The 13,577-nt window shown below is 38.0% G+C and overlaps 1 protein-coding gene across 9 annotated transcripts in view; it reads left to right on the top strand.

Moving 5' to 3' along the window:
* The first annotated feature begins 4,508 nt into the window (after positions 1-4,508).
* The window catches only part of LOC119778573 (mitogen-activated protein kinase kinase kinase kinase 4-like), a 47,848-nt gene continuing 38,779 nt past the window's right edge, over positions 4,509-13,577 (top strand). For 5 of the 9 annotated variants that reach the window (XM_038278440.1, XM_038278371.1, XM_038278134.1 and 2 more), the window contains exons 1-2: positions 4,512-4,801; positions 5,128-5,193. In XM_038278440.1, coding sequence (XP_038134368.1) covers positions 4,745-4,801; positions 5,128-5,193 — 123 coding nt within the window. In that variant the 5' untranslated portion in view covers positions 4,512-4,744. Of the gene's footprint in view, positions 4,802-5,127; positions 5,194-13,577 lie in introns of all 9 variants that reach the window. The other 4 variants (XM_038278287.1, XM_038278061.1, XM_038277917.1 and 1 more) reach the window with 2 other exon arrangements.

The following is a 13,577-nucleotide window of genomic DNA, read 5'->3' as shown; positions in this document are numbered from 1 at the left end:
TATATACAAAAAAAAAGATTTTATTTGACCAGTAAATGGTTTCACTTTTATCTGCACAGTAGATATTGTCTTAATTTTTTTGGATAATGTCCCTTTTGCAGGTTGCTGAAGCGTCATCACACTATGTGCTGCCATTAATAAGCCTCTGTCTTAACTCTGGATGTTTACCTATTTTTATAAGAATAAGGGTCAAGAAAATTTAGGTTATGTGTTCAGTTTACTTGATTGTTACCAAGCTTTAACCATTGAGCTGTAAATTTAAAGCTGTTGCCTCTACCGTATTATCCACTTTTAAAATGCTCCACTTGAAGGGAAACGGACCCCTAGAATAGGCCTCCACCACCATGCTTGACAATGGGAATGGTTTTAGTTTTAAGATTGTGACTTAGGAAACGTCTCCTTTTTGTTTAATCAGCAACAAACTTTTCTTTTTATCTTTTATTTTTACTTTAGCCCATCAGGTTTGGATGCAGTTCATCTTTGTTAGTACCCTCAGTTTATGTTTATGTTAAACAGGCGTCCCTGTTGAGTCAGTGACTCTGGTTGTCTAGAATCAAACTGATTACCACCTTGAGCGTTGCTTGTTTCTGCTTATTCTTTCATAAACTTTAATTTCTCATTCACCTTGAACCCCGCTTGGGATAAGCGTGACAGAAAATGGATGGATGGATGGATGGATAGATAGACAAACCTTACAAACGTTTAGTGGAAACAACCATGAGGATGCAATTTATACTTAATTAATATCACATATTTGGATCATTTTTGGATACATATACCAAAGAAAGTTACAAATGTATAAACACTGACTTTCAGCTGAGAGGGAATAATCTGAGAGAGATAAACTGGGTTTAAATGTCACTGAAAGATATCCTGGCTTGCAGTAATCAAGGACATCAACAAGGTGGCGTTAACGTACTTGAATAGCTTGGTGCAAACTTGATCTAAATTCTACTGCATGGGGCGATGCAATTACACCTTGGATTTTATAAATGTCATCCATGCTGTTTGCAAAACAAACATGTCAGACATGAGTTGGCAGTAATCACAAATCCACACATGAGGAGGCGTTAAGAATAGTCTGCAAAGACTAAACCATACTTGGGTTGTTGTTGTTGTTTTTGTTTTTTAATACTGTGAAGTTTTGGACTCCTATACTCGTTTTATACCCTTTAAACCTACCCATACATACTAAATATTTTTATATGTTTTCATGTTTCAACCACAAGCTGTGCTTTTTATAAGATTTGAAATGATGGACAGATGCAAGGTTGTGGGAGGGAAGGTGAAAATCTTTTCCTGTTTTTTTTTATCACTGTGATAAGTCAGCCTGTGCAGCTATGAATTTTTAATGTTCTTTTCTTCCTACAGATTCTCAACTTGATTTAGTTGGAATTTTATTTCTGGGACTTTGACTAGGCTGTTCACACCTGAATTCAATTGCTGAATCTACTCCAAATGTAGTCAAGTTCTATAGAGGCCTTTTAGTGTCTAATTGGGTGTATTTTAAGCTAGGATGCATTAAAAAACTTAGGATTGTAGATTGGAGATCCCTTGCTTGGTTGTACTTTTTCACATCTCTGCAAGAATCTCAAGTCTTGCAGTCCTAACATGTTTTTGAACTTCTTTGCAGTTCCACTGGCCTTCCTGTTAACTCCAACCAGCTTTTCTTTCCCTTTTTAAGAGAAGCATCCCCAAAGCATGAGGCCGCCACCACCATGCATTCATTTGCAGCGTTATATCTCAACAACATGAAGTGTTTAGGCTGTAGGTATTTCTGAATTACTCTTTACATACTCAAATGATGGATCAAAAGGAGCTCAGAGTTGTTTAAAGCTTGGGACATGATTATAACCTGTAAATGTCACAATGTACATGTCTATTTCTGCTTTTTTTGTTTCATTTTATTGTTCTTTATTTATGTCCCATATATGGTCTCAGCATTAGTTCATAAGTTTCTTACCTCTTCTGTTCCCTGTGTATTACAGTTTATTCCCTTTATTTCATTTGTTAGTACTTTTATTGGACTTCCTCCACGTTAATTAGGGATCCTCCAACAGCTTCCCTGCTTGCACTTTGCCTCAGCTGTTCCATATTTCTACTGATTAGCTCTTATGGTTCCTTTATCTTCCACCTTTGCCTCAGTATTTTTCTCCTGCTCTCTCCCTTTTTTTAATGCCGGATTCTTCAGTTCCCCTGTCTCTTGCTAAGGTTGTGCTCCATGCCCTGCTCCACCTCTGATTTCGCTGTATTTCCTCTTTTGTGTAATACTAATAAACTCTTTCTTTCTGCATTCCAGTTCTTCACAACCTACCCACAGCTTTCTCCTTGATCTGTCAGCTGCTGTCCTTGATTTTCATGACAATTTTTTTTTTTTTACATGACAACAAGGGAACAAGTTCAAGGCCTAGTCACTGTCCTTCTCCTCTCTTCCAGCCTGCCTGACTGGTTCATCTTGTCTTCTTATTTGCATGTCTTGGTAAAGTTTGTTCAAGCAACATTTCAACTTTCTCTGTTTCGACATTGTTTTGATATTTAACGGACATCCTGCCTCCTGTCAAGGCTTTGTTAGAAAGCATTCAGAGCATGACGGCATGATGCGTATACAATTTATGACAATGTGTGCAACTGCAGAATAACTTGACATAATGATGCAGAGATGAATGAAATAGATCAATACACAGAGAAATTGTACAGCCCTTAGTACGACAGAAAAGCCTCCAAAGATATTGATTTTTTTGCCTGTTTATTATCAAGATGATCAGTTCGGTAAATTATATAAGTAAAAGCAGCCAAATATAAAAGGTCAAACCCCCATTTATATGTTCCTGCTGTGCAGACACAACATCCCTCCTGTTCACCTGCCACACCCATGCTTACCAGTGTGGACATTTTAGGTCTCATTGTGCACATGTCCATGTGGATGTATTGTGATCTGGGATCCAGTCTGCCAGAGGCTCACCTGTCTACCTCCAGGGGTGTTTTTATGTAAACACCGCTATGTGGGCCGATGTTGGTTTGACGGTTCAGTTAGGAATTTAGTGTTATCATCAGCGTATCCAGGCTCAGTGAGGAGAGACCCAGCCCTTATCTCTCTGTGTGCAGCCAACCAGCTTCCTGTATTTGAGGTATTCTCTAATAAAACAGTGTGAAGCCAGAGAAGAGCAGACAGAGGAGAAGCTCAGCTGGAGAAGCTTCACCTTCAGCATAAAAGACAAGTGCATATTAAGCAGATACACGTCTAAGACAATAAAGGATTGGAATATAAAATGTTACAAAGGAACTACAAATGGTTAAAGATTAAACCCAAAATCACTAAAGATTGAAATTAAAAACGTCCTGATTTTTGACCCAAATAGGCTTCTAAAAATGATTTTTCATTGAGTAAAATGCTAAATTTAACCCAAAATAAAATGCAAGCAAACCTAGACAATACATAACCAGAAATTATCTCCAAGAATCTGATGCAAATAAATGATCAGTATTAGACACATAGGTCATATATTAAAGTGGAAAATGTGGTTTGTTGAAAAGAACACAATCAAAAACATAAGACATTAAATAACTAAATAGAACATACACATGGGAGCATTAGGAGAAATGCAAATTTGGAGCAAATGCAGCATTATATGAATACATTGAAAGTAAGAAATTAATTCCAATCTTCTTATGTGATGGGTTTTTTAAAAAAAAAGCGAAAAATTAAATAAAAATATTTCTTGTGAAGTTGTTTCTTGAAAGTTTGATTTATTCTTCTTTAATTACTGAATGATGCACAGAAAAAAAGAAAAAAAAAGAAAAAGTCTAGTAATTCCAGGGGATTTTTATACGGAAGAGAATTAGGGCCACTTAAAAAAAAAATAAAAAGTTAACTGAGTTTTTAATTTTATTTCAGTATAATATGAGAAAAAAGTCAGAATTATGACTTTAATCTCAGAATTTGACCTTTTTTCTCAAAATTCTGAATTTTTTCCCAGAATTCTGACTTTAATCTCAGAATTCAGAATTTTCTTTCTCAGAATTCTGACTTTAATCTCAGAATTCAGAATTTTTTTCTCAGAATTCTGACTTTAATCTCAGAATTCTGACCTTTTAAAGTCATAATTTTGAGGAAAAAAGTCAGAATTCTGAGATTAAAGTAAGAATTCTGAAATTGAAGTCAGAATTCTGAGAAAAAAAGTCAGAATACTGAGATTAAAGTAATAATTCTGAGATTAAAGTCGGAATTCTGAGAAAAAAGTCAGAATACTGAGATAAAAGTAATAATTCTTAGATTAAAGTCAGAATTTTGACTTTTTTCTCATATTGTACTGATTTAAAATTTAAAAATCAGTTAACTCTTTTTGTTTTTTTTCCAGTGTCCCTAATCCTCTTCCGTACTTTAGAAATGTTTTTAATCGCAGTATAAAGTAGTTCTATATTGTTTATAGATAAATTTGGTGCTTTTATTTTGAAACGGCCAACCGGAAGCGGTCCGTTGACCATTAGCTTGACCAGAAGGACAGCAGGAGCGAGGCAGCAGCAGCAGCAGTAGCACTTGGAGCTCGCTGCCACCTCAACATGGAGTAGCTGGAGCCGAGCTCTTAGTTCCGAAGAGCGGGTTCCGTTGAGAGGAATACCCGGCGCCATATATTTTATTTATCTGCCAAAAATAAAAATTATAAAAAATATATATATAACACGCAAATGGTAAAGCGGCTATATTTAGCAGAGTCACTGGGAAGCCCGGCTTTTATTTGAAAAGATGGCGAACGACTCTCCAGCTAAAAGTCTGGTAGACATAGACTTGGCTTCATTGCGGGTGAGTGTTTTTTCCCCTGCTTCCTTTATCATTTTTTTTATATATATATTTCCAGTTTCTCTGTAAAGCCGCCTGTCTTTAAACCCTACATATGAGGAGGTTTTAGTTTGTGTTTCGGCTTTTTCCCCCCTGTTAAAGATGAGTTAAAAACGAGCCGTTGGGCTCATCGAGGTGTTGCCAGTGTCTGCTTTTCCTTTGTTCGAGATGCGTTTAGCATGAAGGGGAGACCAGGGCGCAACAGCTGGCGTTCACCCGACAATGTTATCAATTTTAAGACGTAGCAACATTTGATATTTAACCACCCTGTCCCCTTTTCTCTACTGCAGGATCCGGCTGGGATATTTGAGCTTGTGGAGGTAGTTGGAAATGGCACCTATGGACAAGTATACAAGGTTGGTTGGAGGCTCACTGCATGGCCTGTCCTCTTTTATCTATCTGTTTCTGTTTTAAACTACAAGAACAAAGGAGGGGAGGTTATATTGGAGGGTTTAGGTGGACCACATGGAGGGACTGTTGGATTTAATGGGGAATGAGCAACATTTGTTGCAGCATTTTCAATAGTTGAGGATTAGAGGCTGAATCAGATCATCTAAACTCTGATGCAACACCCATCTTACATTAACCACCTTACTAAAAATGAGATAAGAAAACCAGCATTGAGTAACAAATGCTTTTCCTTCTAGATGAGGCTAGCCTCATAATCTTCTGTCCAAAACATTTATCCTGAAAGAGATTTATTTTTTTATTTGTGCCAATATTTTGTGTGTAAATAAAACATTTGGACCCATTTAGGTCTCCCCACTTGCATTTAAATATTAGTAAACATTGCGCCTATAAATTGGGAAGATATAGGTTGTGTTTTTCGCAGCACATTGTCCTGATCATAAATCTGAAATGACCGTTATCCTATATGTTCAAGCGTTTATTCAAATTTAGACCATAAAAAATAACATTACACAATAACCCAGAAGTACTGTACAGCGGTAATTCCTCAAATACTATTTAATGGGACTTGATATTTGAAAGCCTTCCTGACATTCCTTCCAAGGAATCCTATGAAATGACAATATTCCAAAAACTAAAATAGCAAAAATTAGTTGTGATACTGATCTTTAAGTAGATTGGACTAGATATATCCTGATGAAACTTTTTCCTTTCGGATATGCTGCTGATATTGACCCAACATGATATCGATACAAATCATTTATTTTAATAATTGGCTTGATAGTGTCATATTAATAGAAGAGAGAACAATTGTCAACAACAACAGGTATGAGAGCAAAACCTATTTATAATCAACCAAAAACTCTACAGAAGCAGGGAGGTATATTCTGATACTCGTTTTCTGGACTAATATTGGACAGATTTTCGTAACAGATCAGAGTATCTCTTGATTGGATTTGCATATTTTCATTGGAAAAATAAAAAGAAAGTGTATTAGATCGATTCCATCCATTTTGTTTTAATTTCTCCAACAGAAGTGCAGAGTTTGAATTGAAGATTGAATTGATTCCTTTTATCTGCATCTATATATTTGAAAGCAAAGTGTTCCAAAACAATGACTACCTGCTTCTTTCCTCCAATTTCTGCTGCTTCTTGTTGCTAGTTGCCATCTTCTTAGTCAGGATGTTAATAATAAGGAGGGAAAGGAGGAAAATACCAATAAATATGAATAGGTCAACACAATATATAGTAGATATATAGTCACCACAATCCTCAATGTAGTCTGTCAGTTTTCCTTAGACCTGCTAGTATTGCACTATATATTATCGTATAGTATAATTACCCTGCAGTTATGCGTTAAAGATAATTTAAATGTTTGGTGCTTGTTCATCGTATTAAAAAAGAATAAGATTTTCTAAACAAAATATATCAAAAGAGCCGTATTGCTACATAAAAAGTGGGTTTTGTAATCAAAGCAGCTACAGACAAAAAGATGCAACTTTTTTGTCGAGGTTATTTCTGGGATAGAAATTATGATACTATTGTTTTTCTCCAGTGTCTGGTTTGAGGTCTATGTTTGCAGTTAATACATAATAGGAAAAAAAAATAGATTTGACAGAGATTCTATGTCGCATTGAACAGATCCACGTGCTGATGTAGGAAATGCAACATTTTTAACCATGTATTTAGTTTGATAAAACTCATGATTGTGAATTTTTGGTGAATATCTGGGTTTTATTTTGCATGTTTAAACCGAATACCGATAGACGGTTGATCTGAAGCAAACAGGAACAACGATTATCTAACAATCTTTCACTGTTTTTCTACCTGTTTGAATTTTTCCTCCTGATTGTTTACATAATTCACCACTGGTGGAAAAGTAAGGGTTTATTTGACAACAGCGTCCCTGTGTGCAGGCTTAGCTTTTAGCATACCAGAAACACCCCTAGCTTTTCCTGTTGTGTTCATTGGCAATTGTATATGTAGCGCTGCATGCAAAGCTGGGTTAACAGTATTTTTACAAACATGTTTGCAGCACTTTTGGCAGTGGCAGCATGTGATACAGCACTTCTGTGTGTGTGTGTGTTTTTTCTGTTTGCCCATTTAATTAAATGTAAATAAGTATTAAAAGTGAAAAACTTTATGATGAACTAGATTTTAAAAAATGTGAAAATGATGAAGAAATTCTAATAGATTTGCTTAATTTGAAGAGGGGAAGTCTTTTCTTTTTCGTCATGAATTGAATAAAAATTTGAAACAATGAAATAAAAAAATAATAGCTGTTTTTGCTGGTGCTAAAAAAATGTATAAAACTTGAATCTGGCTCTCTTGGCCTTCTGCATATGGTGTTTTTCCTGCTTAAAACGGCGATTGCTTACTGCTGACAGACACGGGGGAGAGAGATTCATTTCTGTGTGCATGTTGGAGAGGCAGTCTTTTGCTTTTCTTGCAGCTTACTTATGAATTGGGGCTGGATTTTCAAATGGCATTACCCAACAGATATGTCCAGTTTATCAAGCATGCCTTTGATGGTTAATGTGTTTTGCAAGCCTTCAGCAGTGCCCCAGTGACCTGCATTCAATAATCCCTGAGTCACTCCTCTCCCTTAAATTAAACCCTGAGCTCATGTCAGCCTTTGTGTGCTGATGTGATTTTCTTTTATTTATTTTTTATTTGAAATCGACTCTTTTAAGGTGGATTCTTCCATGTTATCTTCCCACCACATGCTTTTTAACTGGACATATCATGGGAGAGAGAATTACAGCCTCTCCCTCTTTCTGACCCTTTTTAATCTCTTCTCATTTGGTGTTCAGCCCTAATTCTATTTGCAAATGCAGTCACGTGAGAATGGAGCTCATAGTCGAGAGCATTTTTAGATTAGCTCGCGGTTCACACAAAAGATGTAGTAGTTGCAGACAAGAATGCCCGAGATAAGCCAAAGCTTCTCCAGTGAAGTCGCTGCCCAGATCTCTGCAGTGGTTTCCTGTCGATCGGCTGTCGATTTAGCGGACTGGCCGTCACGTTTAACCTGGGTTGGGCGTGTGGGGCGAAAGCATGTGCAAGTGCAACTGAGAGAAGAGCAGCTGTCTGGTTCTAGACAGAACCTGCCCTGAGGATTTCACAAAGCTCGGCTTGTCTCCGCGGTCGTTTGGGTCTCTCATTCTGTCAGTCACCGGGAGCTGTAGAAAGGGGGTGTTTGTCTGCAGCGATTCAAAAGTCCGAACCGCCTGAATAATCGCAACAGGCTCCCCTCTAGCTAAAAAACTGGGAGGAGTTTAGTCTCCCACTGAGGCCTTTTCTGCTTTGTCCACTGCTTGGTCACACTTTACAAGCCCCCATTCTCTCTCTTTCACTGCAATGTGACCGAGCTTCTTCTCTTTTAGGAGAATTAGGCAACAAACTTCATTTCTTTTTCTATTTTTTAAACGCTTGAATGTTTCTGATGGGCTCTCATTTAGATGTTTAATGTATTAACAGTTAAGGTCTTTCTAAGCTAAGGGTACAAATACAGGTCCTCTGTTAAGAAAGTGATTACATTAAAATAAGATGCCACATTTGGCAGGAAAAAAATGTTCAAAATGTCATTTTTGTGCGACAAAAATACAACAATATCCTCCAATAGAATCGTGGCTTCATAACCTTACCTTTAAGGAAGGAGCTATCTTTTAGGCTTCAAATGCTTTGTCTATATTGAGTTTTTTTTTTTTTTTTTTTTGTGGCCACGCTGTGCTGCTGGCTCCCTAAACCTGCTCAGTCTGTCAGGATTACAGCCATCGCCCCTGGAGTGGTGCCAGATTACAGTCAGCTCCTGAAAACACAGCAAAGCAGGTTTTCATCGGGTTTCTTTGACAGACAGCTGTGATGAAAATTAGCTTCAGGGCTAAAACGCTCTTTTTAAGTCACTTATTTTTGTTTGGACGGCTAGCTGATTTGCAAGGATTTGGTAATGCGTCGTGATCTCATTCCAGTCTGTACATCAACAGTCGTATCGTGTAAAAACCAACCGGTTGTCTGGGAGTATTTCTCATACTACCGTTCCTGCTGTTAGTCACGGTGTTTCTAAACGTTTGTGATCAGTGTCTCAGAGACAAAGAGCCTCTTGCGAAGCTCTCCTTGCTCATCAGAGCGAATACCTCGTCCGGCCTCTCTTTGGATGTAATGATTCAAAAGAAGGGAGGAAAAATTACTCAGGATAACACTGAGAGAAACATGAATCCTTGAATTGTGTGTGGTATGCAGAGAAGATTCTCCCTGCTCTTCAGAATCACCATATATAGTCGCGCCCATGTTGACCCATCTGCTACTCATCCGTGGGGTGTGCCAAGGCTGTGCCCTCTGTTATTTTCACACTGACTTTCACAGTGTTTCGGAAATTAATGTCAGAATTCTCAGTTTCAGGTTCTAAAATGGAAACCAATCATGGTTTCCCTGCATGGTTTCTTGAAGCTGGGGAAATCTGCTAAAGCTTGGATCGAATCTCACCAGCTTCCAGCTCTTGTTTTTCATGATTTGTTTGCCTGTCAGAACCCTGCATTATGATTTAAAAAAATTTCTATGAAAGAGAGCAACCTCTTGAATCTTTATTGGCTGCAAACATGTTTTTAATGATTGAACCTTTAAGGAAGGGGGGTTGGATAGTAGATGTCAGCAGACTTGGGGTTAATCCTCATCGACCCCTTTGCAGCTGCATGTAGGATTTCCACCAGCAGCCCTGCTGCTAAGAAAGCAAATCTCTCTTCTGCAGTTTGTAGAAGTGACTGAAACATGCAAGAACTTTGAAACCCCGGTGAATATATAGGCGAGTATTGATCCATTGTATTTAAATATAAAAGAATATGAGTTAACATGTAGGAAGGGGGCGTGATGAGTTGATCTTTATGTTGGAATTATGGTAGTCATTGTTCTGTTGCTGAGCCCTTGCCTGCTTGTCTAATTAATCTTTACTAAAAAGGAGCTCGTTTGTAAAGATCCTGACAGTTCGGCTCTTGATTGGTTGAGGAGGCTTGAGGTCAGTATACGGGGGTGTCGAATGCCTTCGCTTACGCTACAACCAGGACCGAGGTCATGTGTTGGGTCCACTTCACTCTCTCATTAGCATGCAGGCTTGTATCTGATCGCCTTTCTTTTTTTTTTTTCTCACCCCGTGACGTGATGCAAAAGCTGCCCATATTAGAAACTCCTCGTTTTCATCCCGCATAGTGTGTATCTCTTTTGTCCTCATCTCCCCCACACTGACCCCGCTCCCTAATTGGTGTCACAAGACCGAGCATGTCCCCTGACTGGTCACACTGTCCGAACAACACTTTCTGTGTTTGTCTATGTGTACATCCTGCTGTCTGAGGGTGGCGCGTTGAGCCGCCTAATTAGCAAAGCGATCTCGAAAGGCATTTGGAGAGGAGATGGCGTCCAGTTCGGAGAGAAATGGGATCAATAAAAGTTTTGTTAAAGTCTGGAATATTAGGGATTTGATTAAATTTTTGCCAAAATGTAGATGGAACAAGAACTGGCTTTTTTTTTTCTTTTTTATCATCTAAGCATTATATTTCCCCATGCCTCATTCAGCATTTATCTATTTATTCATTCATCAACCTGTGGTTCCCTTTATCCTTCCAATTTATCATCTGTCCTTCCATCAGACTTCCAGGTTGCTAAAATCTACATTCATCTATCTGAAAGTCATTCTTTCATCCATTTTAATTCCCATTAGCCTGGCAATAATTTCCCATCAGTTTGTTCCTAGCCACTGTAAAAAGCTCATAAATAAATAATGGACCTTTATATTTATAAAGTAATGGGCAGCTACCAGACCGACCACTCAGATTCTTGAAGTTAGGTCTGAAGAAGTCCAATAGATCATTCAGATCAGTATCCTTCATGTTGAAATTCTTTTCCTTTATTGTACTTTTTGCTCCTCCGGACTCTGTTCTTCTCAGGCCTTTAGTCCTGAAGGTGGCGATGTGTGAGAACTGGGTCAGTGTGATGTATGGGCAAATGGAGGCCAGAGATGAAGGGACAAGCACGGCCTGTGCTTCTTGCTGTAGATTGATGGTTTGTCTCCTTCAGATCCATCTGATGTTTCAAAAGAACAAAAGCATGTCGGAAAAAAGCTGTAGGCAGGAGGTGAAAATGTGGATGGAAAGTCTTTAAATAGATTTGTAAACTTCCCAAACCTAGACGGAGGCTGTGAGTTGTTCTCCACAACAACCGCCTTAGCATCAACCTCTGGGGAAAACATAAAATATGTATAATATTTGGGTCTTCTCTCATTTAAGTTTGTTTTCTATCTATTCAAACTCTTAGTTTAAAAATGTAAAGCAGATAGAAGTAGACTTGGAAGACTATTGTGTCATTCTGGATTAAATTAAACATAATCTAGCTGTTTTTTTCTTTAATAACTTCTATTATACCTCTCATTGTGACCCAATGCACACACGGTCACTGCGCTGCGTTTGTTTTCTTTAACCTTTTCCTTGCTTCTAAAATAATAAGTAAAGGATCATATTCTCCAAGCCGTTCATGTCAGCAGTTTTATTTAAAAGCAGGCTTCTTATCACCTTTCCAGTGCTGAGAGAAATGTCTCCCTGACTTTAATGATTGCGCTCTAATGGAGTTTTTGTTTTTTAGGAAAGAATTTTTTTTTTTCTTGCCTTTTAGCTAATATCTCTGGCTGTTAAAACTCTAAGTCACTCAGTGGTTTAAAGCTAAGCTGGAAAGAAGCCAGCAGCACATCTGGCCATGGTTAAAAGGAGCTATGATTGAGGCAGTAGAGATGGAGGCCAGGGAGGGCTGGGTGATAACTTAGTGCCTGAGATAACCCTCTCCATAGCCACGCCTTGCTGGTTGCTTCAAGAGCCCCTTTAGGGCTGCGCTGCAGGGCTCTGAGAAATCTGTGGTCCGCATTGCCCTTCCCTAACCTAACAGAGATATTTGCTTTTTTTTAGTCATGATTAGATGTCAGATGAAAATATTAATAATAGTGATACTGTTCATTTTTCAAAGGATTTTTTTTTCTTCAGGGAAGAAAATCTATCCAAATAGATTAATTAACTATAGTATCTGGGGCAAAGAATGATTTCCCTCTGCTACATTAAGAGTTGCTGAAAATGTTCAAAGGGTCTGAATTCTCTTCCAACCTCAAGAACATATCATCCAATGCAGTGCTATATTGGCTACGTTCACACCGCAGCCTGAAGTGACCCAAATCCGATAAATTTTTTTATGATCTGATCTGATCTTTTCATGACAGTCTGAACAACGCAGATCCGATTTTTTTCCATTCCGACCCAGGCCACTTGGCTATGTTGTCCTGAATCCGATACGAATCTGATCTTTTCAAATGTGACCTGTTTCTGAACGGCCAGGTCACATTCATCCGACCTGAACACCATTAGTAACAGACATCGGTCACTATTCTGTGTTTGCTACACAGAAGCAGCAAGAAAAACAAACACCATAGCGGACAATGATGCGGAGAGTTGTATATTTGTTTAACCATCTTGAAAAGATTGAGGGTTTAAGGTTTGGAAAGATCACTAGATGCGCTTCAGCACTACATCCATGTTTACTTCCGTAAACACATAGCCCACTGGCTTGTGATGTCATTGCGTCCTGTAATGCGCATGCGGGACACATGAGCTGTATGAATGCAGTTTACACAGGAGATCACATACAAGTAATATATTTGGAAATGTGAACGGCAACGCAAAAAAATCTGATTTCCCCAAAAAATCGGAATCTAGCATCAAGGCCTGCAGTGTGAACTTGGCCTTAGTCTTTAAATGGGCCAAATCAAGAGTTAACAAATTGCAATGCCAGTTGCTCACTATTGTTACTTATCTTTCTGATTTTATTTTACTGTGTTTTGCACTTTGTGTTGTTTCATCTTAAGCACTTTTGATATTTACTGTAACAAGTAGGGCTGAAACATTTGGATTATTCGTGATTAATTGATTGTTGAAATAAATGTCAACCAATTTAGTCAGTGATTAATCATTAACTGGAGTATAGAGACTGTAAAACATGCTTTTAGCTGACAACGCAACCCACCTTGAGCAGCAATTATACCAAAATTGTAAAAGAAATATGCAAACATTTTGCATTTAAGATTAAAAAAAGTTTTCATCTGTCAATATGCTCTATCTGTCCTCAAGTGGAAAAGTTTTAGTTTCATCTGCTTTGATTTTGTAAAAAGTCTTCTTTAAGGAACCTTTTGCTATCTGATTGTTAATCGATTTACTCCAAAAATTATCGACAGATTCATCGATTTGTAAAATAATCGTTAGTTGCAGCCCCAGTAACAAGATGGTGCGTGGAGGTATAAGATGGTGCACTC

The sequence above is a fragment of the Cyprinodon tularosa genome, unplaced genomic scaffold, assembly GCF_016077235.1.
Source record: "Cyprinodon tularosa strain WSP-4 unplaced genomic scaffold, ASM1607723v1 ctg1, whole genome shotgun sequence".
In the NCBI taxonomy this organism is placed as follows: Eukaryota; Metazoa; Chordata; class Actinopteri; order Cyprinodontiformes; family Cyprinodontidae; genus Cyprinodon; species Cyprinodon tularosa.
Note: the sequence above shows the minus strand (reverse complement) of the source record. Positions and strands in the feature narration are given on the sequence as shown.